The 26,438-nt window shown below is 42.2% G+C and overlaps 4 protein-coding genes across 4 annotated transcripts; 3 read left to right on the top strand and 1 right to left on the bottom strand.

Moving 5' to 3' along the window:
• Positions 1-170: 170 nt before the first annotated feature.
• Positions 171-7,245, top strand: LOC308121897 (uncharacterized protein; the record flags this gene model as incomplete). The annotated part of the gene is made up of 3 exons (XM_080483423.1): positions 171-1,071; positions 2,472-2,523; positions 6,303-7,245. 3 exons carry the CDS (start codon positions 171-173, stop codon positions 7,243-7,245), a joined length of 1,896 nt encoding a protein of 631 aa, XP_080339549.1.
• Positions 7,246-12,237: 4,992 nt separating this feature from the next.
• LOC308121896 (olfactory receptor 1500-like) lies at positions 12,238-13,185 on the top strand (the record flags this gene model as incomplete). The annotated part of the gene is made up of 1 exon (XM_080483422.1): positions 12,238-13,185. One exon carries the CDS (start codon positions 12,238-12,240, stop codon positions 13,183-13,185), a length of 948 nt encoding a protein of 315 aa, XP_080339548.1.
• A 4,125-nt stretch (positions 13,186-17,310) lies between these two features.
• Positions 17,311-18,264, top strand: LOC308121895 (olfactory receptor 51E1-like; the record flags this gene model as incomplete). Its single annotated transcript, XM_080483421.1, has 1 exon — positions 17,311-18,264. The coding sequence occupies one exon, from the start codon at positions 17,311-17,313 to the stop codon at positions 18,262-18,264; it is 954 nt and encodes a 317-aa protein (XP_080339547.1).
• Positions 18,265-19,220: 956 nt separating this feature from the next.
• On the bottom strand, positions 19,221-23,624 carry or6at1 (odorant receptor, family 6, subfamily AT, member 1; the record flags this gene model as incomplete). Its single annotated transcript, XM_080483420.1, has 4 exons — positions 19,221-19,385; positions 20,892-21,554; positions 21,638-21,825; positions 23,591-23,624. The coding sequence occupies 4 exons, from the start codon at positions 23,622-23,624 to the stop codon at positions 19,221-19,223; spliced, it is 1,050 nt and encodes a 349-aa protein (XP_080339546.1).
• Between the last annotated feature and the right edge of the window lie 2,814 nt (positions 23,625-26,438).

The raw sequence follows: 26,438 nt of genomic DNA, 5'->3' as shown, positions 1-26,438 counted from the left end.
ATTAATGATGTTAACACGTAACTTTAACACCCTAACTTAAAAAGACATTCCTGGTTTGACCAAATGATCAACAATAAATTATTTTGTTTTTAAAATGACTTTGTTCTTTTGTTGTCCACAGGTTTGGGTGGGGGTCTGTGTTCCCTCTGGTCCCGTCTGACGGCTGAGAAATGGGTAATGAGACCTTCGACATCCTGCTCCTGGAGCCACTATATGTCACCCCTCAGACCTCCGTCCCCGCCTTCGTCTTCCTCCTCCTCCTCTACATCTTCATCGTGGCATCCAACCTGGGCCTGGTGGTGCTGGTGTCGGTGGAGCGGAGCCTCCATCAGCCCATGTACCTGCTGCTGTGCAATATGAGCATCAACGATGTGCTGGGGGCGACCGTCATGGTCCCGCACGTGCTCAGAGACCTGGTGTGGGTGAACTCCGAGCGGCTGATCTGGTTCACGGACTGCGCCCTGCAGGCCTTCTGCGTCCACCTCCACGCCAGCGTCTCACACACGGTGCTCATGATCATGGCCTTCGACCGCTACGTGGCCATCTGCAGCCCACTGCGCTACGCCACCATCATGACCCCCGGGGTGGTTCTGAGGCTCTCCGCCGCGGCCTGGGGGTCGGCGCTGGTGCTGGTGGTCGTCCTGGTGGGTCTGAGCGTGCGGCTGTCCCGCTGCAGGCACGTCGTCTCGAACCTGTTCTGCGACAACGCGTCCCTGTTCAAGCTGTCCTGCGAGAGCGTCCTCGCCAACAACATCTACGGCCTCGGCTACACCGTCGTCCTGCTGGGTTCCTCCATCGGCAGCGTCACGCTCACCTACACTCGCATCGCCGCCGTGTGTCTGCGCAGCCGCAACAAGGAGCTCAACAGCCGTGCGCTGCAGACCTGCACCACGCACCTGGCCGTCTACGCGGTGCTGATCGTCTCTGCCTTCATCATCGTCATCTTCCACCGGTTCCCGCAGCTGTCCAGTCACCGGAAGGTGGCGGCTGTCATCGGTCATGTTGCCCTGCCAACCTTTAATGTTCTGATCTACGGGCTGCAGATTAAAGAGGTCCGGCAGAAGCTCCTGGGTGTGATCCAAAGCTCCAAATGTTGGACATTTTAGAGGAGAAAAGTTTATTTATCTTTTTCTATCGTGTCTGCCTGAAAATGAGACGAGACTCTCAGTTAATATACGAAGCTGCAACTTCACCATAAGTATTAAAAACTACACAGAAACATTTCTGTTAAAGAAGTCATATTATTCAGCTTTTCAAGACATTCACATGGTCTCATTGCTCTAAAAATGTTGTATTCAAAGTTTATTGCCCCAAATGCAGCTTTTCCTTGATTTTCAGCCATTTGAATGTCGGATCATAGGAGTTGCATTCACAATCTGCTGTGTCTGTGTGAACTGGATTGGCTCCGCCCACACATGCCCATCTTGGGGACATAGAAGAGGAAGTACTTCCTCTTGTGGCGCCATGTGCCAGAGCAGAGCTGCCTAATTGGGGGAGGGTCAAAGGGGGGAGGCTACCTTGGTTGGGATTGGCTAAACCCCTGATGACACTATATAGGGTTTGATTTCTGCTTGGCCTATTGGAGCAACACACTTTTTAAAAACTGAAACAAGCCAGGGAGAGAGAGGACAGACTGTCTTCACTTCTGGGGTCATTCCCGGCATGGAGACGGTTATTACTGTTGGAAAACCTTTAGAAAGTAAATTGTGCATAATATGACCCCATTATTCTAGTCTTTATGGAGCAATGTAATTCAAAGCAAAAAAACAACTAAACTAAGACATTTGAGATATTTAAGTAGGTTTTTTTGTGTGTAAACTGCTGTTTTCATTCCATTGTACTGACTCAAATGGTTGCTTCAAAATAAAAACATGCTTCATTTATTCAAAGTTAAAGGCTCTCATTCTATAAGAACATTTCTATTTTAAAATGGAAGCCGTTGTTTTATATGAGGAGTTCAGATGAGATGTGTCCAGCCCCCCCTTGCCCAATCAGAGCCCCCCCCCCCCCCCCCCCCCCCCCCACCCCCCCCCCCCTGCTGTGACTACCTGACAAGACCTGAACATCAAAGCAAACAGTGACAGGCTTGTTAAGGTGTGACAAGCCGCAGTTCCACTGTGCCGTGCCGTGCCGTGCCGTGCCATGCCGTGCCGTGCCAACATTTCAATAAACCGAGCAGCATATGTAAACAACAATGGGAGGGTTTATGGCTGTTGAGCAATTTAAATATTGCGGGCAAGTCAAGAGTGATGATCTTCATAAAGAATCAGCAGGCGGCTGCGTTGGCGCCGCACCTTAAGGAACATAAAATCCTAACCGTTGAGCTTTGTTCCATCCACAACTTTCATCAGTTGGGTCGCACGAAACACCCAACCTACCCACCATGCCCACGGTGGTTTTTTACTTTTGGGGGGTCCGTTTACACGACACCAGTGCTCAGGTCCACTGCAACTGTAACTTTTTCATACCAGCTCCCAAGGCAGAATGTTTCGCCGCGGTCCCACCGTGGTTTGTGCCGGGACGGTACGGGGCGGGACGGGACAGGTTTTCGTGCAGCCCCTCTGACAAAAGTTGGGGATGGTACCGAAACAACCGTCACAAACTATTATGATGTTTTGATACCCTCCATTGAGGTACCGGGCACTACAGAACGGATCTCATAAGAAGCGACAACGCAGCCGTCTGTTGATTGGTAGTGACGATCGTCACTCTCAACAAACCTCCAATATCTCAATATCTCATCTCGTCATAAACCCGAATGTTGGCTACTCTCAATTTTATTAATGCTTATAGTGTATTTTTCTCTGCACACATGTATGTGTGTTTCATTACAATAAGGAGTAACAGCATGAACCCCCCAAATGTGAAGAAAGTTTTGCGGTGACACTCGTTTTTTCTTGTTGTGTAAATGGGGCCTACGATTCTACCATCCAAGGTATCCAGCCTCAAGTGGGAAGTTTTGTCTAGGTAGAGGTTGATGAGACAATTTGAAATCGTGAGCAGTTATGCAAGAAATCAGCATGACGTGTGTGTCAGTGGCGCTGCCAGCCAGAATCCTCTACGCACTGTGCATACAATTTTTTTAAAGGTGTGAAAAATAATATATTTTAGAGGGGTGTTTGTTTTTGTCTCTGCCTCGCGCGCCGTCACCATCAGGTTTTGCTGGACTGCTTTCATATAGAAAACTATGTATAATGTGGACCAGGGGAGACGTGCACCACATGTAAAATGCACACCACCCATCAAGTTCAGCGCCCCCCCCCCCCCCCCCCCCGAAAAAATTCTGGCTCCGGCCTGGTACTCAGAGCCGCTGGTAGAGCAGTTTTAGCTATAGCTACTACCATTTTTCTTTTCTTTATTCTTTTTCTTGTTTTTTCTTTTTCCCCTTTCCTTTCTTTTCCTTCACTTCTTTGTGAGGTGTGCTCGTAAAAGTGGTTCTTTAAGTATACAGGTGGAAAATACTAGCAGAGGCATATAACCTATCGACGAACCAAATCTTCGTCAACGCTCCTCTACAGACTTTATTTTATTCTCGTCTTCAATTTAAAAGTTAAAATGATTTGAGTCTGTGTTTCAGTACTTTTCAAACTGCCTTGTTGTATGATAACACACGCATGCACGCACGCACGCACGCACGCACGCACGCACGCGCGCACGCACACACACACACACACACACACACACACACACACACACACACACACACACACACACACACACACACACACAAACACAAGCTGAGCCACCCACCTAGGCAGCAGGGGCCCGACTTCCACACAATAAAACCCTGAAGTGTCCTCGAGGTGTCCTCCAGTGTGAGCGGAGACATCAATGTCAGCACAGGTAACACACACACACACACACACACACACACGCACACACACACACATTGAATGGTGGATGCTCTCTTTAACTTTTGCTGCTTGTTGCTGTTTGTTGTCTTTTGTTGTTGCAGGATGTTTCTGACAGACAGTTTGAGGCATAAGAGAGTCAACAATATGAAAAAACAACCTATAACCTTTAACCACCCTGTGATTTGACGGCATTAAAAAGTCTGCACTCACTAAAACATGCTTATATTTGAAAAAAACTAAACTAAACTAAACTATACCCTGTATGGATCATTTAAAATATATCCCTCCTACATTAAGAATTTACGCTGAGTTTAAAGATTAATCTTCACATCAAATTAAAGAATCACGTCTCTTAAAAAGTCTCAAAAACTCACTAAAATGACAAATTTTGCATGAAATATGGCTTATGAGGCTTTTATGTCTGTCACTTGTTTATAAAGAATGCGTCAGCTTCTCTCAATGCAAACATATATTTTGTTGAAGTAACGGAGACGCTGTGATGTGATGCCACAATAAGAAATACTCAAAAAATAACACATACCTTAACTATTCTGTTTTGTTCACAACTGTTCTGATTCCAGTATTCTAGAATGTCTTCTAGTTTCTAGAAAATTACATAATATTGCCACTAATGTCCAAAAAGATTTAAAATGTGCAGTCATGAACATTTGTTTTGTACGCTTTGAGTTTTTGAAATAAAATTTTCTTAAAAAATATTGATGTGAAGTATTAATGTTTTTTTTTGTATTGGTTGAAAGTAGACCATCTGGTACAGAGTTAATGTTCTTTATTTAAAATGTGATAGAGATTAAATGAACTGATGATAATAAATGAATAATAAATCTACCATATTGGTCCGAATATAAGACTAACTTCCTTTTACAAATCTCATATTTGTAAAAATGATTTGCAGAGAAACATTGTTTTGGAGAAAAAAAACCCAGATTGTGTTTATTGACATTTAAAAGACAAGCTGAAGAAGAGCAGATATCACTTTTTCATTCGACCCCGAATATAAGACGACCTCGTGTTTTCACACCTGCTTCCCAGAAAGAAAAAAAAAACCTTATACACCATTTATTCGGACCAATATGGTATCATGAATGAATACAATGATATCAGTTACATGTAATATATTTATGAACATATAAAACAGAATTGCTATAGAGAATAGATAATGGATATTAAACACTTTTGACAAGTGCCATTATTATATACATAAATTCAAATATATGTTGGGAAAAAAGTACGTTAAGTAAGAGTAAGTTGAAACTTATAATTCTGTGTGCGCGTCTGCTGACTGGTTTCCATTCAGTGTTTTTATAAATACTATCCCCTTTGATGAGACAATTTTTTACAGCTTTTTGCAATTTTTACAGAAACGATTTGCCAAATCTTTAACAAAAGTCACACATTTTCCACACACTCTGATGTGCATTTTGTGTACGTGCTCCCAACAAGACAAGTTATGTACCGAAAATCAGCGGAAGAAAAACCAAAAAATCGTGTGATCAGGTATTGACTCGTCACCCTGAACAGAAAGACCGTCCCACACCCCTTGCTAATTTACATTGTATTGCTTTTGTCTTTTCCAGACGGCTTGACTCATCCAGTAAATGCAATGACAAAAAGCTAATTGAAAAGACAAAGACAAAACAGGAGAAGCATTGACAAACTGGAATAAGCAAAGACAAGATAGAAAAAGAATGTGACTACCTTTATATATTTTTTGTATTCTTGATTCTCTTTATATTTCCACATTTATTTCCTTTTAATTTTGGCACTCCTGTGATCCCATATGTTTCTTCATCTTTTACTTTATAACACTGATTTTGGATTATACAATCTATTACCACACATACACACATTTCTTCATATGTAACTACTGTCATTTCTTGTCAAACATTTTCCGTCATATTTTTGTCACTGTTCTAGTTTCCAGGAAAATGAAATCGATTTTTGCCGATTGATCATATCAATGTTTGTTAGTTTTAATAGTTAATTTGATTTATTGTCCATCTTAACAGATAAATAAATGATTCATCATGCCTCTGAGATGATGACTCTTCTTCTAAACATTTGATGACAAGCTGATTTCTGTGTGAATACTGTCAAGCCTTCATATGTATAAACTGGTATTTACTTATTTTTATTTTATTATATTTACTTATTCCATACTTAAATATTACTACTCTTTGTGAAGAAACGTTGTTAGAAACTTTCCTCTCAAATGAATACAGCTTAATACAGTACGATTAACAAAATTCTATTCTATTCTATTCTCAATAAGTAGATGGGTGGATGAATGAATGGCCTGAAAAATGGCCAGATAGATGGATGGATGGATGGATGGATGGATGGATGGATGGATGGATGGATGGATGGATGGATGGATGGATGGATTGTGACTGTATTGCCTGACTTCTCTATGAACTCCGGTTCCTTCAGGATGATGAAGAACCAAACCTTGGATCTGGATCTGCTGCAGCTGGAGGGGTTAAAGGTCACTCCCGAGTCCTCCGTCCCGGCCTTCATCATCCTCCTCCTCATCTATGTCTTCACCATGATGTCCAACATCAGCCTGGTGGTGCTGATCTCCATGGACCGGAGCCTCCATCAGCCCATGTATCTTCTCTTTTGCAACATGAGCATCAACGACGTGTTCGGAGCCTCCGCCATCATCCCCAGTCTGCTCAAAGACGTTTTCGTTCCGGTTTCAAACCGTTACATCAGTTATACCGTCTGCGTGGTTCAGGCCTTCTGCGCTCACTTCTACGCCAGTGCCTGCCACGGCGTGCTCATGATCATGGCCTTCGACCGCTACATGGCCATCTGCAGCCCATTGCGCTACGCCACCATCATGACCAGCCAGATGGTGGTGAAGCTGTCATTGTGGTCGTGGGCGGTGTGCCTCGTCATGGTGGTGATCCTGGTGGGCCTCAGCGCGCGCCTGTCGCGCTGCAGGCGGGTCATCCTCAACCCCTTCTGTGACAACGCCTCTCTCTTCAAGCTCTCCTGCGAGAGCGTCCTGATCAACAACATCTACGGCCTCGGCTACACCGTCGTCCTGCTCGGCTCGTCGCTGGGCAGCGTCACGCTCACCTACCTGCGCATCGCGATCGTCTGTCTGAGCAGCAGGAACAAGACGCTGAACGGCCGAGCTCTGCAGACCTGCGCCACGCACCTCTCCCTCTACATCATCATGTTCGTGTCCGGCTGCATCATCATCATCCTCCACCGCTTCCCACACTTATCGGACCACCGGAAGCTGGCGTCCATCATGTTCCACGTGGTTCCTCCGGCTCTGAACGCCGTCATCTACGGACTGCAGATCAAAGCCGTCCGACAGAAGATCTTCATCCTCTTTACTAGGAACACTGAGGTGAAATGATTTCTCAAATAAAAATGACTTTTCAAGACCGAAACGATATACCGGAACTTTCTCACTCTCTTGTGTCAAATGTAAATGAAAACAGTGTAATGGATATATTTGATGTTTGAGTCTATGTCTAAATATCACAAATATAACCATTGAAATTGACTATGAAAAACCATTGCCTGTAATTGCCTCTTTAAAGTTGTCTTAAGACATTTTTGATGAAAATCTGGGTTAACAAACAAACAATATAACCTCTTCAGAAATCCAGTGAATTACCATTCAACCTTTGGCTAAGCCCCACCCCCGAAACGCAAATGAACCAAGAGCATTCAACTACCAACTGCCCGGAATGCCGACTCAGACGATTTCAGCGTAAAACTCCGTAGAGAAGAATTAGAGCGAGCCACACTTTTCTTAGTTTTCTGAGCAGTTTAAGTTATTTAAAGGAGCCATCACCTGGTATTCTCATGTATCTAGTCTCCCTTAAATTGTCTTTGAATCAATTCTTAAAATTTATGAGGAAAAAAAAAATCAAACATAGAGGTCATTCTGACCCTTTAATGTGAGAGGATAGGGGAGATTTTGACTGGTATGGATGTTAGGCGCCCATTGATTGGCTGCAGGAACTGTCAATCATTGATAGCATAGCAATAGCATAGCAGTCCTTTGCTCACACGAAAAATAACAATAAAAAACAATATAAGAGCCGTCTACAAACAACGCACCCCGGAGATTTAAAATGAAATACAGGATCACTTGTAAGTCACATGGGGTTGAACGTTCATACTAGTCATGTTAGTGGTTAGTCACTAGCCATCAGCGGCTCAGTGCTCGCGGCTAAATTTAACAGAGGTGGGTTCATATTAGCCTCCTGTGTTGACGGCAATCAAAATGTCACATTTTGGGGTGCGCCCCCTTGTGGGCAAGTCTGGTTTGAACAAAGAGCCCAAAGCAAAAAACTCAGCATTTTAAACTCTAGATTTTCAGTTTCAACTAAGGTCCAACATCAACATACATGTTTTGATAAGGAAACATGTAATTTCCAGGTGGTGACTCCTTTAAACTCGCCACCTCGCTTACCGGATGAACCCTGAAGATTCGCGCCTCTAACTTCAGCTTTTTTTCTTCCATAACTAAGGCCCTTAGTTATGGTCTTTTCCCTCCCTGTCGTTCTTTCTTTTCCCCTTACACATGGTACTGTGACAATTACTTATAATGGTGTAGTACATATACCAGGTCTATAGGGGACACTGTAACTCTGCCACAGAAATACATCAAAAATAGAAAAGAATACTCGGAGCATTGGAAAAGTCCTCGTACCTGAGAAATCCAACATGTCACCTTATTGATCCAATTAGCATCAGTAGCTTCTGCAGCTTGATCTGAAGAGTGTAGTCCACCATTGTTGTTGTTGTTGTGAAGTGGAGTCGTGGAGAGGGTGGTGGGGATATCGGGTCGAGCGGTGGGGTGGTCATCGTTTTCAACTATTGTGCGTCTTGTCCATCCACACGTCAAAGCCAAGGCAGCGTTTTAAAATTCTTCCACTCTGGAAAAAAAACGTTTTCAGGTTCATAAAACGCCACGCCATTAGGATGATTGGCCAAAGAACACTGCAGTTAACATGAAACGGCGTTGGCATGTGGACAAGGACTGAATGTTTAATGTTGCATCGGTGAGTGAATTTATAAAAACTTTGTTGTACTTTGTAATGTTGTCTCGCCCCTTAATTGAATGGATCTGTGACGATAGCGTATCGTTCTCTCTACGTGTGTGTGTGGTTTCGTTGCCTAAACAAACAACAGCACCAATTCGTGACCTGCCATGCTAACTACATCGTTTTCAGCGTTTCTGCCAAAAAAGGCTGTAGGTTTCCTGTATTTCTCTCATACTGTTTACCCAAATATAAAATGTTGACGACGAAGGGAAATCCAGCTGAAATTGTGTTTGATTAATGAAAAACCTCTGACACTCTGAATCAGTTTTCGTCCCTCAGCGCTGAATCCTGGCCTCTCATTGGATAATCTGTCGCAGTGGGCCGAGAGTTTACAGATTAACCAGCCTTGACACGATGAGGGAGAACAGCAAACCTCCTTCAGCTTCTATTGGAGGACCGCAGCAGATTTTTACTCTCTTCCTCTTAACTGTTGGGGAGTCCATCCTTCAGTCTGGGAGAAAGATCCACACCAGCAGAGGTAAAGACTTGCAGAGCCGACATCCCGACATCGTTCTGGAGCTGCAAACTGATCACACCAGGGAAATAACCAGCAAAGAAAAACAAGAAATGGACATTTTTCTTCCAATATAGATCAAGAATGTCTCAATTATAGTGAGATTTATTATATATATATAAATAAATTTATCTTTGTGATACAATTCACTTAGAAAGAAGACAGAAATGTTGTAGATAAATCTAGACTTAAGTACGAGAAGAAATTCAGATTAGAGTCTGAATGAATAAAGACAGATGTAAAAAGGATGTTTCAAAGGGGTTCGAAAAGGATTTTGTACAGGAGAGTTCATGTTTTTGAAACTTCACTTCAACAATGAAAACAAAAAAAATAATTACTTTGATGTTTTGAATCATTTCCTGTCAAATCTACATCCTATTTATTAAGTGCAATCTTCACTGTGTTATCTTTAGGAAATGTTGGAGGGTAAATAGTCTTAAACGAGAGCATAAATGTAGATTATTCCAAAATTTGTGTTCAATGAAGTCAGACGGATCAAAGAAAGATGTTTGAATATAAATGGAAGTTGTTTTTGAAGAGGGGAGTTTGAAAACAGATTAGATTGAAGCTTAAATGGAACCCACAAAACTGAGTTCTACCTCAAGTTTTGAAAAATATCCTTTAAAATCTGCAAAACCTTTATTCAAATCTGCATCTGCACTTAAACTTGACCTGGACTCAGGTTTTCATGCTGGATTTCATCACTTTATTAAAAGAAAATAGATTTTTAACACTTCACCTTCGTCATTTTAGTAAAAACATGTTGGAAAAGCCCAAATGAAGCGAGACAACATGAATGAATAGTTTCATTGTGATGATATTTACCATAAAAGATTTGTTTAACTTTAGTTCATGAGAATTTGGGTTTAATCAGAGAGAAAACAGAAATGTTGAAGGCTTCTGACTGAGAGCAGAAATTTAGAAATCACTTGGAATGAAATTTGTGTTTTAAAAAAAAGTTTAAATGTAGCAACAGATGGATGAGTATGGAATACTATGATACTCATTAAATTTATGATACAAGGTTGCTTTCTTATTTAATTCATTTCTGTTCGTTTGCTCAGAGGTAATCAAGAGAAAAGTTTCAATTTGTCAACAAAAGTGGAACAAAATCTGATTTTTGTTTCTGTAATTTTACAAAAAATTTAAATGTTTTCAACAACATTAATGAAGCCAGGCTAATGCACAAGGAATAACTGAATAAAAATAGTGATAAAATTTTTTTAAAGGACTTTTTTAAAACATATTTTATGTTTCTGAAGGTTTAACCCGAATCTGAAACTTCAATAATTCGTAAAAACTGAATTTGAGAATTTGAATGGCTTTTGGTTTTTCCGTACGAAACAAGAAAAGAATTTCTGAAATGTTATATGTTGATAGATATTTAGAACTACTGTCAGCAGTTACAAAAACATTTAACAGCTCCTATGAAAACCAGGTGTAAAATGTTATTTTGAGTGGTTGGTTTCTCTGGCAAAGTAGAAATACAAGTCAAACCTTTAACAAAAGCTTTCACACTTAGTTTGGTTCTTTTGCTGTTTTATTTTGATCTTAAGTTTTTATCTTATCTTATAGATAAAGATTTTGGGCCATTTCTCATCAGCTTTAGAGTGAGGGAGGGTCCATAACAATGCTTTGCCACAGTTTTTGTTTATTGACTACATTTTAACTTTAAAATGTGTAAACTTCTCTTCATTTCATAGCATTGTGGAGCAATCACAGAATCACTGCTTCTTTTCCTTTCTTGTTTGTAGTTTATTGTGGAATGGCTGATTGTTGGTGTAGTGGTTCACACTGGCACTGAAAACAGGTTTAATGCTGCAGTCACAGTCGTTTTGGGAGAGTTTAGCATGTTTTTATTCAAACAGTGCCAGTCACAACATGGGATTAGGATTAGGATTCAAATTTGTTGTCATCACACATGTAGAAGTACGGAAAGTCGTTTGGCATCCAATGCAGAAGTGCAATGTTATAAACAGTATAAGTATAAAGTATAAATACAGGAGTGCAGAACTTTGCAAAATAGGAAGCTGATGAGAAGATAAGGATTCTGAAAGAAGAAAAGATGATGATGGAGCCTGGATGTTCAGAGTGGGGAAAAAAATATTAAATTCTACTGTCGTTCTGATGTGTGTGTGTGTGTGTGTGTGTGTGTGTGTGTGTGTGTGTGTGTGTGTGTGTGTGTGTGTGTGTGTGTGTGTGTGTGTGTGTGTGTGTGTGTGTGTGCGTGCGTGCGTGTGTTTGTGTGCGTGTGTGTGTGCGTTTGTGTGTGTGTGTGCGTGTGTTTGCGTGCGTGTGTGTTTGCGTGCGTGTGTGTGTCTGTGTGTTTGCGTGCGTGTGCGTGTCTGTGTGTTTGCGTGCGTGTGCGTGTTTTTGCGTGCGTGTGTTTGCGTGCGTGTGTGTGTGTGTGTGCGTGTGTTTGTGTGCGTGTGTGTGTTTGCGTGCGTGTGTGTGTTTGTGTGTGTGCGTGCGTGCGAGCGTGCAAGAATATTGTGGGTTTGTGTTTGAGCCATTTCGTTGTGGAGTTTCCATGTTCTTCCTGTGCATGAATGACGACTATTGTTTTTTCCAAAGCATATAAGATTATTAGATAAGTGTTTGTTAGTGTGGACGGACGGATGGACGGATGGATGGATGGATGATAGGTGGTTGGATGGTTGGATGGTTGGATGGTTGGATGGATGGTTGGATGGATGGATGGATGGATGGATGGATGGATGGATGGATTGTGACTGTATTGCCTGACTTCTCTATGAACTCCGGTTCCTTCAGGATGATGAAGAACCAAACCTTGGATCTGGATCTGCTGCAGCTGGAGGGGTTAAAGGTCACTCCCGAGTCCTCCGTCCCGGCCTTCGTCATCCTCCTCCTCCTCTACACCTTCATCCTGGTGTCCAACATGTTCTTAGTGGTGCTGATCTCCAGGGACCGGAGCCTCCATCAGCCCATGTATCTTCTCTTCTGCAACATGAGCATCAACGACGTGTTCGGAGCCTCCGCCATCATCCCCAGTCTGCTCAAAGACGTTTTCGTTTCCGATCGTTACATCAGCTACACCGACTGCGTGGTTCAGGCTTTCTGCGCTCACTTCCATGCAGCCACCTCCCACACTGTGCTCATGATCATGGCCTTTGACCGCTACGTGGCCATCTGCAGCCCGCTGCGCTACGCCACCATCATGTCCTTGAAGATGGTGGTGAAGCTGTCGATGGCCGCCTGGGGGACCTCCTTCTTCCTGATCCTGGTCCTGGTGATCCTGGATGTGCGCCTGTCGCGCTGCAGGCGGGTCATCCTCAACCCCTTCTGTGACAACGCCTCGCTCTTCAAGCTCTCCTGCGAGAGCGTCATCATCAATCACGTCTACGGGTTGTTCACCGCCGCAGGAATGTTGACGGTGTCGGTGAGCAGCGTCACGCTCACCTACCTGCGCATCGCCATCGTCTGTCTGAGCAGCAAGAACAAGACGCTGAACGGCCGCGCTCTGCAGACGTGCGCCACTCACCTCGCCGTCTACATCATCCTGCTGATGTCCGGCATAATCATCGTCGCCCTCCACCGCTTCCCGAACTTATCGGACCAACGCAAGCTGGCGTCCATCTTGCTCCACGTGGTTCCTCCAACACTGAACGCCGTCATCTACGGGCTGCAGATCAAAGCCGTCCGACAGAAGATCTTCATCCTCTTCACCACAAACAAAATGACAGTGTTTCAAGTCAAAAGGTGATGTTTTCCCATCTCAGCATGTGAGGTCAGCATTCCTCGGCTGCGAGCGGTTTAGTAAGCTCAGGGGATCCCAGCCAGCGCTGAGTCTCGTTTCATTAGATGTGCATAAGGATACACACAAAGCTTTCAGTACGTACTCTGAGTTCATTTCAAACAAACTTCTTTTCATCTCCGGGAAGTATACAGAAACACTGCAGTACCACTGAGAGTCGTGCAGGGGGCAGTGTTGAGATCAGATCAAATTAGAAATGATGGAAGCTCTTGAAGAGCATTTAAGTGACAACTGGAGGTCTTTAACGGATTCACAGACTGTTATCTACAAGACTGCTTCTGATTGTGTCTCTTGCTCAATAGCAACGTTAGTGCGACTTATCGTTGACTTACTTCTTCGTCTTTCTCTTTCCCTTGGTTTTTGGCGAGTACATTGATTTAGAGGGGTGTCATCCGGGGAACTGAATCCCCTCGTTTTTCAATCATTTGGTGTTTTTAAAAACGTGGATGGGAAGATGATTTCTCACCTCTGACCGGACGGACTGGCCAAGTATGGACCAAGCGACCACTCCGCCCACCTCGTCGGTAAAGCAGAGTCCAGTTTAGAAATGTAAACAGTGTGGATCGGCTGCTCCCAATGGATGGACTGAGAGCCATGGCAGCCGCCTCCATTTACGTGTGAATGTGTGTGGGTACAAAGCACTTTGCGGACTGCTGAAGAAAAAGGAAAGTGCAATATAAGTGAATTCATTTATTGAGTAAATAAAAAAGTATGAATAAAAAGTATATCACCCCCTCTTTGTGGCATTTTAAATGTTATTAATAAAAGGAGGAATTAAGAAACAGCTTCAGCCTTTCACTGTGCACGCGGTTGGATCAGCAGAATAAAGATGTTGAATGACAACAGGTATGAACAGTAAGATAATAAAAGTCAATCCACTCAGCCTCGCTCGGTGTCCTGAGGATGTTGGTCGTTTTAGAGAAACTGAAGCGTGGCAGTAAAACATAGAGTCTCTGGGATGTGAGACGTTGTGTAAACGAGACCTTAGACTGTGTCTGCATCGTGCTGTCAAACTGAATCACTTCCAGAGTGACTGTCTCACCTTGATCAGGTGCTTCATGAAGCTTTGGTTTCACAAGCACAGTGGTAAATAAAAACATGGCAGTTTAAATCAAATGTCAGTTAATCTTCCTCTTAACTGATCCGCTGTGTCTCCCCCTTACATTCCTTCTGTCTGGAGCTCCTTTTCAGCTGAACCCTTGACAGGGCTGCCCTCCTGCCTCCGGGATTTGTAGTCTTTTAATTGTTCCATGAAGGATTGTAGTTCCGGCTGCAGCCACAATGAGGAACTATTTCTCCCCTCATGTCACTTGTAATGCTGACTGAGTCATTTCTAAACCCTCCAGGTCATAATTCCTCCAAACTGGGTTCCTAAATATATATATGAATGACTTTGATATTTTAGGGGCTTCATTCAGAACCAAAGTCTGGGAATGTGGGTAAAAGTCTTGGTGAATATGGAAAAGGGAGAGATGGTAAATAAGTGAAGCAGGTGTGGACTGGGAAGTGTGAATTATCTTTCCTATTAGTAGTTAATTAAGTGTGAGAAGGACTAAAGACTTAAAGTAATCAACAAATGTGCTGGAGTGTCTTTGAAGCAGTTTATTTAAAGAAAAGTATGATTTTAATCCAAGCCTAGATTATGATCTCTGGAATGAAACACCTCAAAGACAAAACATGAACAGTTTTAGCAGCTACAAAATGTTTTATAATAGCTAATAATAATAATAATAATTATTATTATTATTATTAGTAGTAGTAGTAGTAGTAGTAGTTGTAGTAAATAAAATTAATGCAGATGAAGAAACCTTTGCTAAAATAGAAGAAATTAGCATTTTACTTGCTGGTAAAAAAAAGAAAAGGACCAAACGATGGATAGAACAATTACAATCATACAGATGAAAAACAGCAAAAACATAAAAAAAAAGTGGGACATAAAGGAAAAGGTAACACTGCACAGTCTCAACCTATAGCAGCTTAAATAGAAAATGGTCCCGGGGTGAAAAAACAAGTATTGAGTCCATTTTCAGAAAACACAGCTGGACACATATTTCAGTGAGGTGAACAGAGACAAAACTCACACACACATTTCTGAGAGTCGATCACAATCTGGTGACAATTTGCCACCAGAGCCACACGACTCACACTCCCAGCAGCTTGAACCTGAACAGAACTTTCTCTCAATGCTTCTTGGGCGTCGTCATCAGGCCTCCTTCACACTTTGTCAAGTGAAAAATGTGTGGCGTTGCCACGTCAGAACTCTTCCCGCTGCAAACACAAACACCAACTTCATGTTGCCTGGTGATGAGACTCAGGCAGTTTATTAATACTGAGTGAGTGTGTGAGTGTGTGTGTGAGAGGTGGAGGTCGACTGGATGAGGCTTACAGGAGAGGTAACACACTGATCGTGTCTCACTCTATTTTCGACAAATAGCCACATGATTACAAAATCTACTTATAACAGTTTTTAATGTTTGTGATTTTGCTTGTTTGTGGATGAATTGAGACATTTTATTATTACTGAAGTGTTTGGTAGACATTTTTTTAACATTTTCTTTAGAAACTGATATTTTAACCAACAAACTACTAAAATATACAAAAGAAATGTGGTTTTAATCTGTTATTCAGTTGTTATTTTCAGTCATCTGTCAGAAAACTTTTATTAAAATACATGAAAGATGAGCAAAAGACAAAATAAAAAAAATCAGACTGTTTAGAGCAGAATCATTTTATGAAACAACGATGTTGAAAACATTTGATTCAGATACGCAATTGAACATCTTTTTGTGTTTAGTACACTTTTGTTTTAAACATCATGTTTTAACATTCGTGTATTAAATTGACCATCTCATGTATTAAATTGAACGCTTCACACATATTTAATTTCATGTTTAACTCAACATGTTTTCACCGTTTCCAGTTTAAAGAAACGTCAACATCTGAAGCAGTTTTTTTCATTCTCAATTGTCTGTCAGATTAAATATTGTTTCATTTATTCTGCAGGTGAATCCAGAATATTCACTTCCTGAATGTTTTTCGAGTCTTATATTAAAAACAAAAAAAATAAAAAATGAGTTGTCCTTTAGAAATGTTTGGATTACAGTGGAATTGTGGGAAGAAGTGATTTTTTTTTTTAACATGGATTTTCAAGGATGTTTAATAATAAGAAATCTTTTATTGAAATCAAAATGATTTGAATATTTATTACATTCTAAAGGAATATATTATTAAGAATGTTAAGAAATAAATGAGGGGTAAAACATTAACTATTACATCACATCTACTATCACAGTCCAAGCAAAGATCCCCGGACAGAAGAGACATATGTAATCCATTTAGCCCGCTTTGAATAAAAGCCTCCTTTTGTGTTCTTAGATTAAAAGTAATAATTTCCACCACAAAGATACTTTATACAAGATCAATCCATTCATCTGCAGAGGACTTTCATGGGAGCTCAATGTTGGTTCAACTTAAATGTGCTTTTATGTTGCTTTGAAAAACAAATGTACACAAAAAAACAAAAAACAAATCACGAGGTGAAAAGCCTTTCTGCAGCCTAACTTCGCTGCAACTAACAATAATTTTTTTTGAAATTTATTTCTAGATGCAGGCATTATTTTATTGATGAATGGAAAAAAATGTTTAGTCGGTTTTGCTGTTTTCTATCTATCTATCTATCTATCTATCTATCTATCTATCTATCTATCTATCTATCTATCTATCTATCTATCTATCTATCTATCTATCTATCTATCTATCTATCTATCTATCTATCTATCTATCTATCTACCTATCTATCTAGGTCCAATGTGCTGTTTAGCTTCATATGGAGTTGGTTCTGACTGTCGCTACCGGATCTTCGCCACATTCTCAGGGATTTTGAGTCATTCTGGCTGTAGATGGAATAATTGCTTTAAAAATGTAATCAGATTAATCATGATGATGGATTGATGTGCGTTAGCGTGTTAATGTTGACAGCCCTGTTAAATATATAAAACCAGGAAAACAGAAGGTTATTTTTCTTTCTTTTCTTGTCGCTTCCTTGTGTCCGCAGGACGATTGTTTGCCGACTGGATGGAGAACCAGACTTTCAACGCTCATCTCATCCTCATCGAGGCCCTAAAGGTCACCCCTCAGACCTCCGTGCCTGCCTTCGTCTTCCTCCTCCTCCTCTACATCTTCATCGTGGTGTCCAACCTGGGCCTGGTGGTGCTGGTGTCGGTGGAACGGAGCCTCCATCAGCCCATGTACCTGCTGCTTTGCAACATGAGCGTCAACGACGTGTTTGGAGCCTCCACCGTGATCCCCCGCCTGCTCACTTACATCTTCACGCCGGTGGTCGACCGCTCCATCCGGTACCTGGACTGCGTGGTTCAGGCCTTCTGCGCCCACTTCCACGCCGGCATCTCCCACACCGTGCTCATGATCATGGCCTTCGACCGCTACGTGGCCATCTGCAACCCTCTGCGCTACGGCAGCATCATGTGCGGTCGGATGGTGGTGAAGCTGTCTGTGGCGGCCTGGGTGGTGGCCTTAATCTTGGTGGCCATCCTGCTGGGTCTCACCATCCGCTTGTCGCGCTGCAGACACGTCATCCTCAACCCGTTCTGCGACAACGCGTCGCTCTTCAAGCTCTCGTGCGAGAACCTTTTCATCAACCACATCTACGGGCTGGGCAGCGCCGTGGTCATCCTGGGCTCGTCGCTCGGCAGCGTCACCCTCACCTACCTGCGCGTCGCCATCGTGTGTCTGAGCAGCAGGAACAAGGCCATCAACAGCCGCGCGCTGCAGACCTGCGCCACGCACCTCGCCGTCTATGTCATCATGCTGGTGGCATCGTTCACACCCATGATCATGCACCGGCGGCCAGAGTGGGCTGACAGCGGGAAGGTGGCGTCCGTCTTGTTCCACGTAGTCCCGCCGACCCTGAACCCGATCATTTATGGGCTGCAGTGCAAAGAGCTGCGGCAGCGGATCCTGGGTGTGTTTCACAGGAAGGACATGATGGCGGCGAATCGTTTCCATTAGTGACTGAACCTGACCAGATCCAAACGCCTGATGCAAACATCTGCATCATACAGCCAGGATATATCCCCGATCATACTCCCACTTCTTACACCGGCTCTCAATTACTGATCTGACACTGGAAAACAAAAGCTTCAAACTGAAAAACAAATACGGAGGCTTCTGTGTCCACTCGCTCTCCATAGTAAAACATCCCGATGATGAAACAGGTCAGCGGGCCGGACGTCCCAGTGACACAAAACAAGGACTCTTCAGCTTCTGTGGTTAAAAAAGTTTTCTTCTAATCTCGTGGCGGTATTGATCTGATGAGTCTGAGGCCCCTTTTCAAGTGAAAACAGAAAACTTTGGTTGTGTTTTGGTCTTTTCACAGTCGAAGAAATGATTTTAAACTTAAGCAGTTTGCTCTGTTTTTAAATAAAATTTTTGTTTTTGAATTAAATGAAATTATTTGCATTTCTTCTGAAAAACATCTGTACGTCTCATTTTGAACTGACTGATCTTGACCAACATTTATTAAATGTTGTACAGCAGAAGAAATAATGAATAAAAAATGTATATATAACTTTGTACAAACGGCTGGTTTAATGGTACAGGAAGTCGGATTCAACGACTCAAAAAAACGGGATCGCCTGGAGGTGACACAAAAACATCCCAAGTATAGTGAGGTAAGACATCAAATTAAATATGATAATCTCATTTCCAAGAACATGCTTGTTGTGATTACATGCTTCAAAGACAGAGCCTCTGAAATTTGTTAGTTAATGAAAATCTACTCTTTAGTCTTTTGATTAGCTTCTTAGCTACAGTAAGTAAACCTATGGCACCTTGAGCTTCTCGTAAATGACACAAGAGTCAGATTTCTAAACAAAGAAATTTAATGTTGGTCTCCTTGCACAGGAACAGCCGACAAGGTGAAGTTGACCTCCAACAGTTGACGCGCTCAAGGTGTGGCGGTTTGTTCAGGACACGGTGTTGACGCCCTTCACAGCCAACGTGGTCGTGGGTATGAGCCTCCTCAGCGTCCGTTGAAAGGACTCTCGAAGCTCCTTGTTCCTCAGACTGTAGATGAGCGGGTTAAGGAACGGCGTCAGAGCCGAGTACAGCACCGATATGATGATGCGAGCCTGAAACACCCCGACATGAAAAGAGAATTAAAAGGAAAAAGAAGGACTTTTCAATGCCTGCTAACCTGGAAGTTAATTATTGACATTCTCATTGATATGAGGTAGTATGCGCCATTGGAGCCAGAGATTCAGGTCTATGTTAGCCCCAAGTGGTGGTTGAAATTCCTACAGCAGCAATGGAAGAAGGAAGATAGTCAAAAAGAAAATATTACTAAAAACACATTTGAAATTTGTCAATTATTTCAGCTTATTACTTTATTAGGTGGCTACCAGTTTGATCGGATGATCCCAAGTGGTCTAAGAGCATTTCTTCAGTGGAGAAAATAAATCAAACTTACTAAATACTGTAAGTTACCTTACAATCAGCTGTGACACATCTTCTGGGTTATCAGGTGGGAACCTTCTTTCATCATTGTTTCATCTTGTTGGTCTCAGGATACTTTTGGGAGGTTGACAGTGACCTTTAGCAACCCTGCACCAAACACTTAGTGTTCACTTTAACACGCGTTTATTACAGCTGCAGAGATTTACAGTGGTTTTCCTTGCACCTGAAGCATGCCATGCCCACCGGACAAAGATGCCATGTGCAAGGTAGATAGTGTGAGAGAAAAGAGCTGGGCAAAATCAGTCAACAAACTGTGTTGTGCAGCAGCAAGCACATTCAAAGAGACACCAATTGACCATGTCCACCTTCTCAGTGACTTTGTCAAACTGATCTCTGGTAACAACCCTCTGTTGGTTTCCAAATGACATTACTCTTTCTGGACCAACTCCGTTGGCTGGGCCATTGCCAGGCATTGATCTATGGACGTGGTGGATTCCAAAGAAGAGTTGAAGAACATCAATAAGTTCAGACTCGTTCCTTTGCGTGGGGTTGAAGGAACAATATCCATCAGCACTATGGTCACCCACCTGATAAAGCACCTCCTTTAAAAAGTCCTACTTCCAGACTTCAGTCCACATTAGAGGGACCCTGAAGTCACCAGGGTGTCTGGAAGAATCAATTCAGTCAGACAGCATCCTGGTCATATTGCGGCTGGGACCACAAGCTATGGATAGGAAACGTTACAGATCTCATTACAATGTCTGAGTTTTTTCAAAGTCTACTACACCAGGCGAGCATAGGCTTGAGGATTTGTCACTGGTTGGATCATCTCAGTAAGACTTTGCGCATCTGCCATAAACATGCTCCTGAAGGAGTCTAGTAAGATGTTCAAGGTAAAAACAATGAGGGCCAAATATGCTTCTACCAGATTCTACCTTATTTAAACAAATTTGTCATATGTACTCCATATCAGATTGGTTTACTTGATCATCCCATCCATGGATCAATTAACCAGTCAGGACTGTCAGTAAGCTGAGTGATGTCTTCACCAAAGTGCAATTTATTACTTTTCATCTTGTTGTCTCCGTCACTTTGAACAGTCCAGCTCCAAGGGAGAGTTGGGCCATACTACCTCATATCTATGACAGATCAGTGGTGCTGGTTAAAAAAAGAATTGGTACCTCTGGTGGAAACTTTGCTACCCGGTAAGAGATGTAAACGCAGGAGGCGGCGCTGTAAGAGATGGTCACCACGGTCAGGTGGGCGGCGCACGTCTTCAGCGCCTTTAACCGCTCACCAATGCCCATTCTGGAGATTGACAGGCCAATCAGGATGTAGGACATGAGGACGAGGACTCCCGTGGTGAGCAACGCCACCAGAGCAAAAGCTAGGGATACAATGTTGTCTATTAGAGTGTCACCGCACACCAGCCGCCTCACAGACGAAGGATCACACCAGCCATGCTTCACCACGTTTGGGCCACAGTAGTACCGGAAGCTGCCCATGGTGACGGAGGAAAGAGTGCATGTTATACCGAACCCCCAAGCGCCAATGACCAGGAGTAGGCGCTTGGGCCGGGTCATGATCACTGAGTAGCGCAGAGGGTTGCAAATGGCTACGTAACGGTCGTACGCCATGACAGTGAGGATAGCCCGACCGGTGACGGACAGCATGATGAAGATGAACATCTGGAGGAAGCAGCCCGGTATAGAGATGGACGACACGCCGTTCACAAGGCCAGAGAGCATGTTGGGGATGGTGGTAGTTGTGTAGGCCATGTCTACGAAGGACAGGTTGCTGAGAAAGAAGAACATCGGGGAGGTGAGCTTTGGATCCGACAGCACCTGAATGAGCAAACATGGGAAGGAAAACATTGTGACCACAAGTTATTTCCAGAGAAAGAAGAAGTGTCGACTCAGCTGCTCACCACAAAGATAATCATGCCGTTTCCCCCGAGGATGATGATGTAACCAAGCAACAGGATGACAAAGAGGAACATCTTTATCTCACCAAGGCTGGAGAGACCCTCGATGACAAAGAATGCAATGCTGCTATGCTCCATGGTGGCGTTTGCAGAGATTGACCTGTGATTGGTCGACAGGTGCTGGTACACATCTGGAAGATAGAAAGTCAGTGTAGAGAGTAACTCCACTGCACAATGGGTCATCGAGAGGTTTCAATATAGAGGGATGAAAATGGTCCATGCATATTCTCATTTGTTCATGTAGGAGGCATCTCAATGCAAATTAAATCATATTATCATGAACTTGATTGTTTTTGGTGTTGTAATAATAAAGGCCTGAAATATGAAAGTGTTATTTTATGTCATTTATGACATTTTAATTTAAAAAAAATCATGAAATTCAATGTTCAAATATTTTTTACCATTTCTAAGCGTTCATGGATTCTGTGGTTTTGTTCCATCATTTTCATCATCACCAAAACCAAATCTGTTGCCAAATGTTGCTGATAATAATGTCTCCAGTCTTCATGTTCAGCACATAACATGCATCAGAAAAAAAAAGTCAAAACAGCAGTCAGTCTAAGCTACATGTGTGTAGGTGTGTAATTGTGTTTTAAATAGTTTTAAGTTAAAATGTCTAAGAAAGTGAACAAAAATAAACATAGTTTATTTACCATTAACTGTATTTTTTGATGATTTGTCATGTTTCACAGTTTTTTCCTCTATAAAAGCACCTTCAGATGATTCCTGATCTTGGTGCTGTACGGAAGAGTATTAGGGCCACTGAAGAACAAATAAAAATCGGAGGTTGAAAAAAAAACCAAGTCGAGATTCTTTTTTCTTCAGTGGCCCTAATACTCTTCCATATTGCTGTGTGACTCAAACTGAAGTGAAAATGCAATTTTGATGTGGAACATGTGTGAAACATTATAATTGAAAGAGTGGTTCCCTAACATTTGTCAACAAAAGGTAATGGTGAAACCACGTCGTGGCAAAAACCGCTGAAACATCTAAGAGAACTATAATGACTAAAACTGTCAAACATGGTAATAAAATGAAATGTAAAGTTAATTTTAGGCTTCAAAGTTTGTAAATGTAAACAAACAATACAAACATAATGGAAACTTTATACTAGATGAGTTTATAAGCTGTTGTCTCATGTTCTTTTTCCTTTTGAAAAATTAGACACGATTTGTGTCTCTTATTTGATGGAGAGCTCTTTTGGTCATAAAGGTGACAGATCCTTTTCACTAAATGTACGGAAAGGCCAAAGTGGAGTTTAAGAAGGGTAGATTTAACGATCTTGCTTCAAAACTGTTGGTTCATACAAATAGAGAAACTCTAATTGACTCTGAGCCTTAAACTCCACATTAACAGTCAGTCATACAGTGAAGAAAAAAAATATTCATTTGTTGCCAAACTTAGGATACTTCCTTCACTGAGCGTTTGCTCACAGTCTCTGCTGGTTGAAAATGTCTGTCCAACAGTAAAACTCTGTTTCAGCAGGGAGGATGAAAAGCCCACAGTTCTTTCTACAGAGTTCCCATGGGCCACAAGAGGCCCTTGTCTGTGAGCCAAAATCCAGAAATGAATAAAAGATTGCTTTCACAGACAATGGCAGGATCAGGAATATTTATTTGAACCAGGTATTGATATTACTCTGTATTAAATGTTATTAGGTTACCCCTTGTACCTGTCTGTATGTCTTAATAAATGGAATATACCATATCTGTAGCATATAAGAACTGAATTTCAACAAACCTTTTTTATTTTAAATTCTGACAGTGTTTCTGCCATAAATGATAGAATAAATCTTTCTCTTCACCGATTTCATCAGTATATATCCCCAAATACACGAATGGCCTGAGACTTCTTTTAGATCACCGGAGGTGTAAATAAGAAAAACTAGTTACATACCTGCAGGACTTCCATCAAAGGTCAGCAGCTCCATCCGTCCTCAGTACAGAACCCGAGTAGAAAGTCAACGTCCTCCACCTCTGCAAAGTTCCTGAAAGCACTGAATCAGATTCAGCTTATCTTTTTCACTAGCTCAGTTTTTTTTTTTTTTTTTTAACGAGATCACAGTATAGTTTTAATTAGCAGTGGCATCACCACACTAAAAACGTAAACTAGAGGGGGAAAAATCCTCCACAGAGACTTGTTTTTAGCTTCCTTTGTGGCTTCAGACACAGAAACACAATTATCTTTGTTTACAAAAAAGATCGCAATGTCTCATTAATGACTCATTATCAAAGTTTTCTCTGTAATGACTTGTTTATTAGCATTAACTGATGCTAACATGCTCATCGCTCACTCGGTCTGCAGAGACTCAACCTGCAGAGATTTAAACCATTGTCATTAAAGTTTGTTTTAAATGTGCAACCTGTTATTTATATATTTTTTTTACTCAAAATGACAACAAAAAACAAAGCAGAAAACAAAACATTTAATAAAAATGTTTCCTGTATAACTGAACTGAAAATATCTGAAAGGGCCCCTAACACATTCAGCCAAACAGAAATGTCCTCTGACGGTGGAGCCAGAGATGATTGAGGGTTTCCTCAACTTGAACACAGTGACTGTTGGTTTGGGGACTGAGTGGTGCCAAACGTCTGTAGCCACGTCTCACCCTCCACTGGGGATCAGCAGAGCGTTTCTCAATGGGGGGCTTGTACAGGGACTTCCAGCTGCCTCTGGGGGATGACCCTGCTGTCAACCGCCCAGGCATCTCAGATTGCTGAATGCCAGCCAGCGATGGTCGGTTCATGACCATCACAGGAATCATGTTCAAGCTCTTCTTCTTCACTTTGGAGAAATCAGGTAGTTGTGGTTTTGTGAAAGAGAGAACAAACATGTTCTCCAACTGCAGCCTTGACGGACATTGGAGAACTGCAGTCTGTGTCTGATTGGTCTCTTTAGGATTCCTTTCCCAGAGTCTTCACCAAAAGAGAAAGCGATGGTTCCCGTCACCTCGTTCAGCAGCTAGTCAATCAGACGCAATGATTTGAGGCTTGTTTCAATGCTCGATCTGACCACTGTCCACTGTCTCGCCATCCTCAGTTCACTCAGCTTTGTCAGATGGGCTGATATTAAGGCCCTCTCTACGGTGACAGAGCAGAGTGTCCTGGTCTGGATGAAGCGGTTGTGGAAGAGTGGCTCAGTTGTTTCTTGTATGTGAAGTTATAGATTTGGCGAAGCCGCACAATGTTTTTTCTGTTGAAGCCTTATGGTAGGAGTCCATTGTGCACTCTGAAGACGGAGTGCTTGCGGTCGACTGTGAAGCCCAGTCAGTCCTTGACCTCCTTCAGACATAGGGAGGTACAATACAGAGGCTTTGGTCCAGTAATATATATTTATATATATATTTACGATTCAGGACGGCTGTTGAGCAGCTCAGGGGCAGAAGTGCAGAACCAGAGTCCAAACAATTGAAAAAAACACTAACAGGTCCTTTCCTGTCACAAACTCCTTTAGGACTGTGAATACACAAAGCTGCAACCCTGTACAACTCGCCCATGAATGAGATTATTTTATATATTTTTCATATATCTAGTATACGTACAGTATGTCCCTATATATTTAGTATAGTATCATATGGCTTTGTTTCTCTCGAGAATTGCTCAAATTTAGCTTATCACACCTACACTGGCCTGGTCACACCTCAGATCTAACCCTAACCCTAAACCTAACCCTAACGACTGATATATGAAATATATATCTTATGTTTTTGTGTCAAATATACTTAATAATTCTTCCAAATGTGTCAAATACAGGTACAGCTCAAAAGATTTGAATATCATGAAAATGTTCAATATTTTTTGTCACTCATTTCAGAAAGTCAAAACCATATATGATATAGGCTCATGACACAGAGTGAAATATTCCAAGCCTTTATTTCTTGAAATGTTGATGGTTATGGCTTACAGATAGTGAAAACCCAAAATTATGTGTCTCAAAAAATTTGAATATTGTGGAAAAGTTCAGTTTTGGAAAGTCATGGTGTCACACCCTAATCAGCTAATTACCTCAAAACATCTGCAAAGGTTTCCTGAGCCTTTAAATGGTCTCTCAGTCTGGGTCAGTAGGCTAGACAATCATGCGGAAGACTGCTGACTTGACAGATGTCCACAAGACAGTCATTGACACCCTCCACAAGGAGTCAAAGCCACAAAAGGTCCTTGCTGAAGAAGCTGGTTGTTCACACAGTGCTGTATCCAAGCATGTTCATAGAAAGTATAGTGGAAGGAAAAAGTGTGGTAGGAAAAGGTGCACCAGCAAAAGGGATGACCGCAGCCTTGAGAGGATTGTCAAGCAAAATACATTTAAGAATTTGGAGGAGTTTCACACAGAGTGGACTAAGTCTGGAGTCAGCATGTCAAGAGCCTCTACGCACAGACCAATCCTAGACATGGGATACTAATGTCACATTCCTGGTGTCAAGCCACTCCTGAACAAGAGACAATGTCAGAATCGTCTTAACTGGGCTGTGGAGAAAAAGAACTGGACTGTTGCTCAGTGGTCCAAAGTCCTTTCTCAGATGGAAGTAAACTTTGCATATCATTTGGAAATCAAGGTGGAGAGGCTCAGAGTCCACGTTACTTGAAGTCCAGTGTGAAGTTTCCACAGTCTGTGATGGTTTGGGCTGCCATGTCATCTGCTGGTCCACTGTGTTTTCTGAAGTCCACAGTCAATGCAGCCATCTACCAGGAAACTTTAGAGCACGTCATGCTTCCTTCTGCTGACAAGCTTTATGGAGATGTTGATT

This window comes from Lipophrys pholis (genome assembly GCF_963383615.2).
Source record: "Lipophrys pholis genome assembly, chromosome: 16".
Taxonomy (NCBI): Eukaryota; Metazoa; Chordata; class Actinopteri; order Blenniiformes; family Blenniidae; genus Lipophrys; species Lipophrys pholis.
This window is presented reverse-complemented; position numbering and strand designations above follow the sequence as displayed.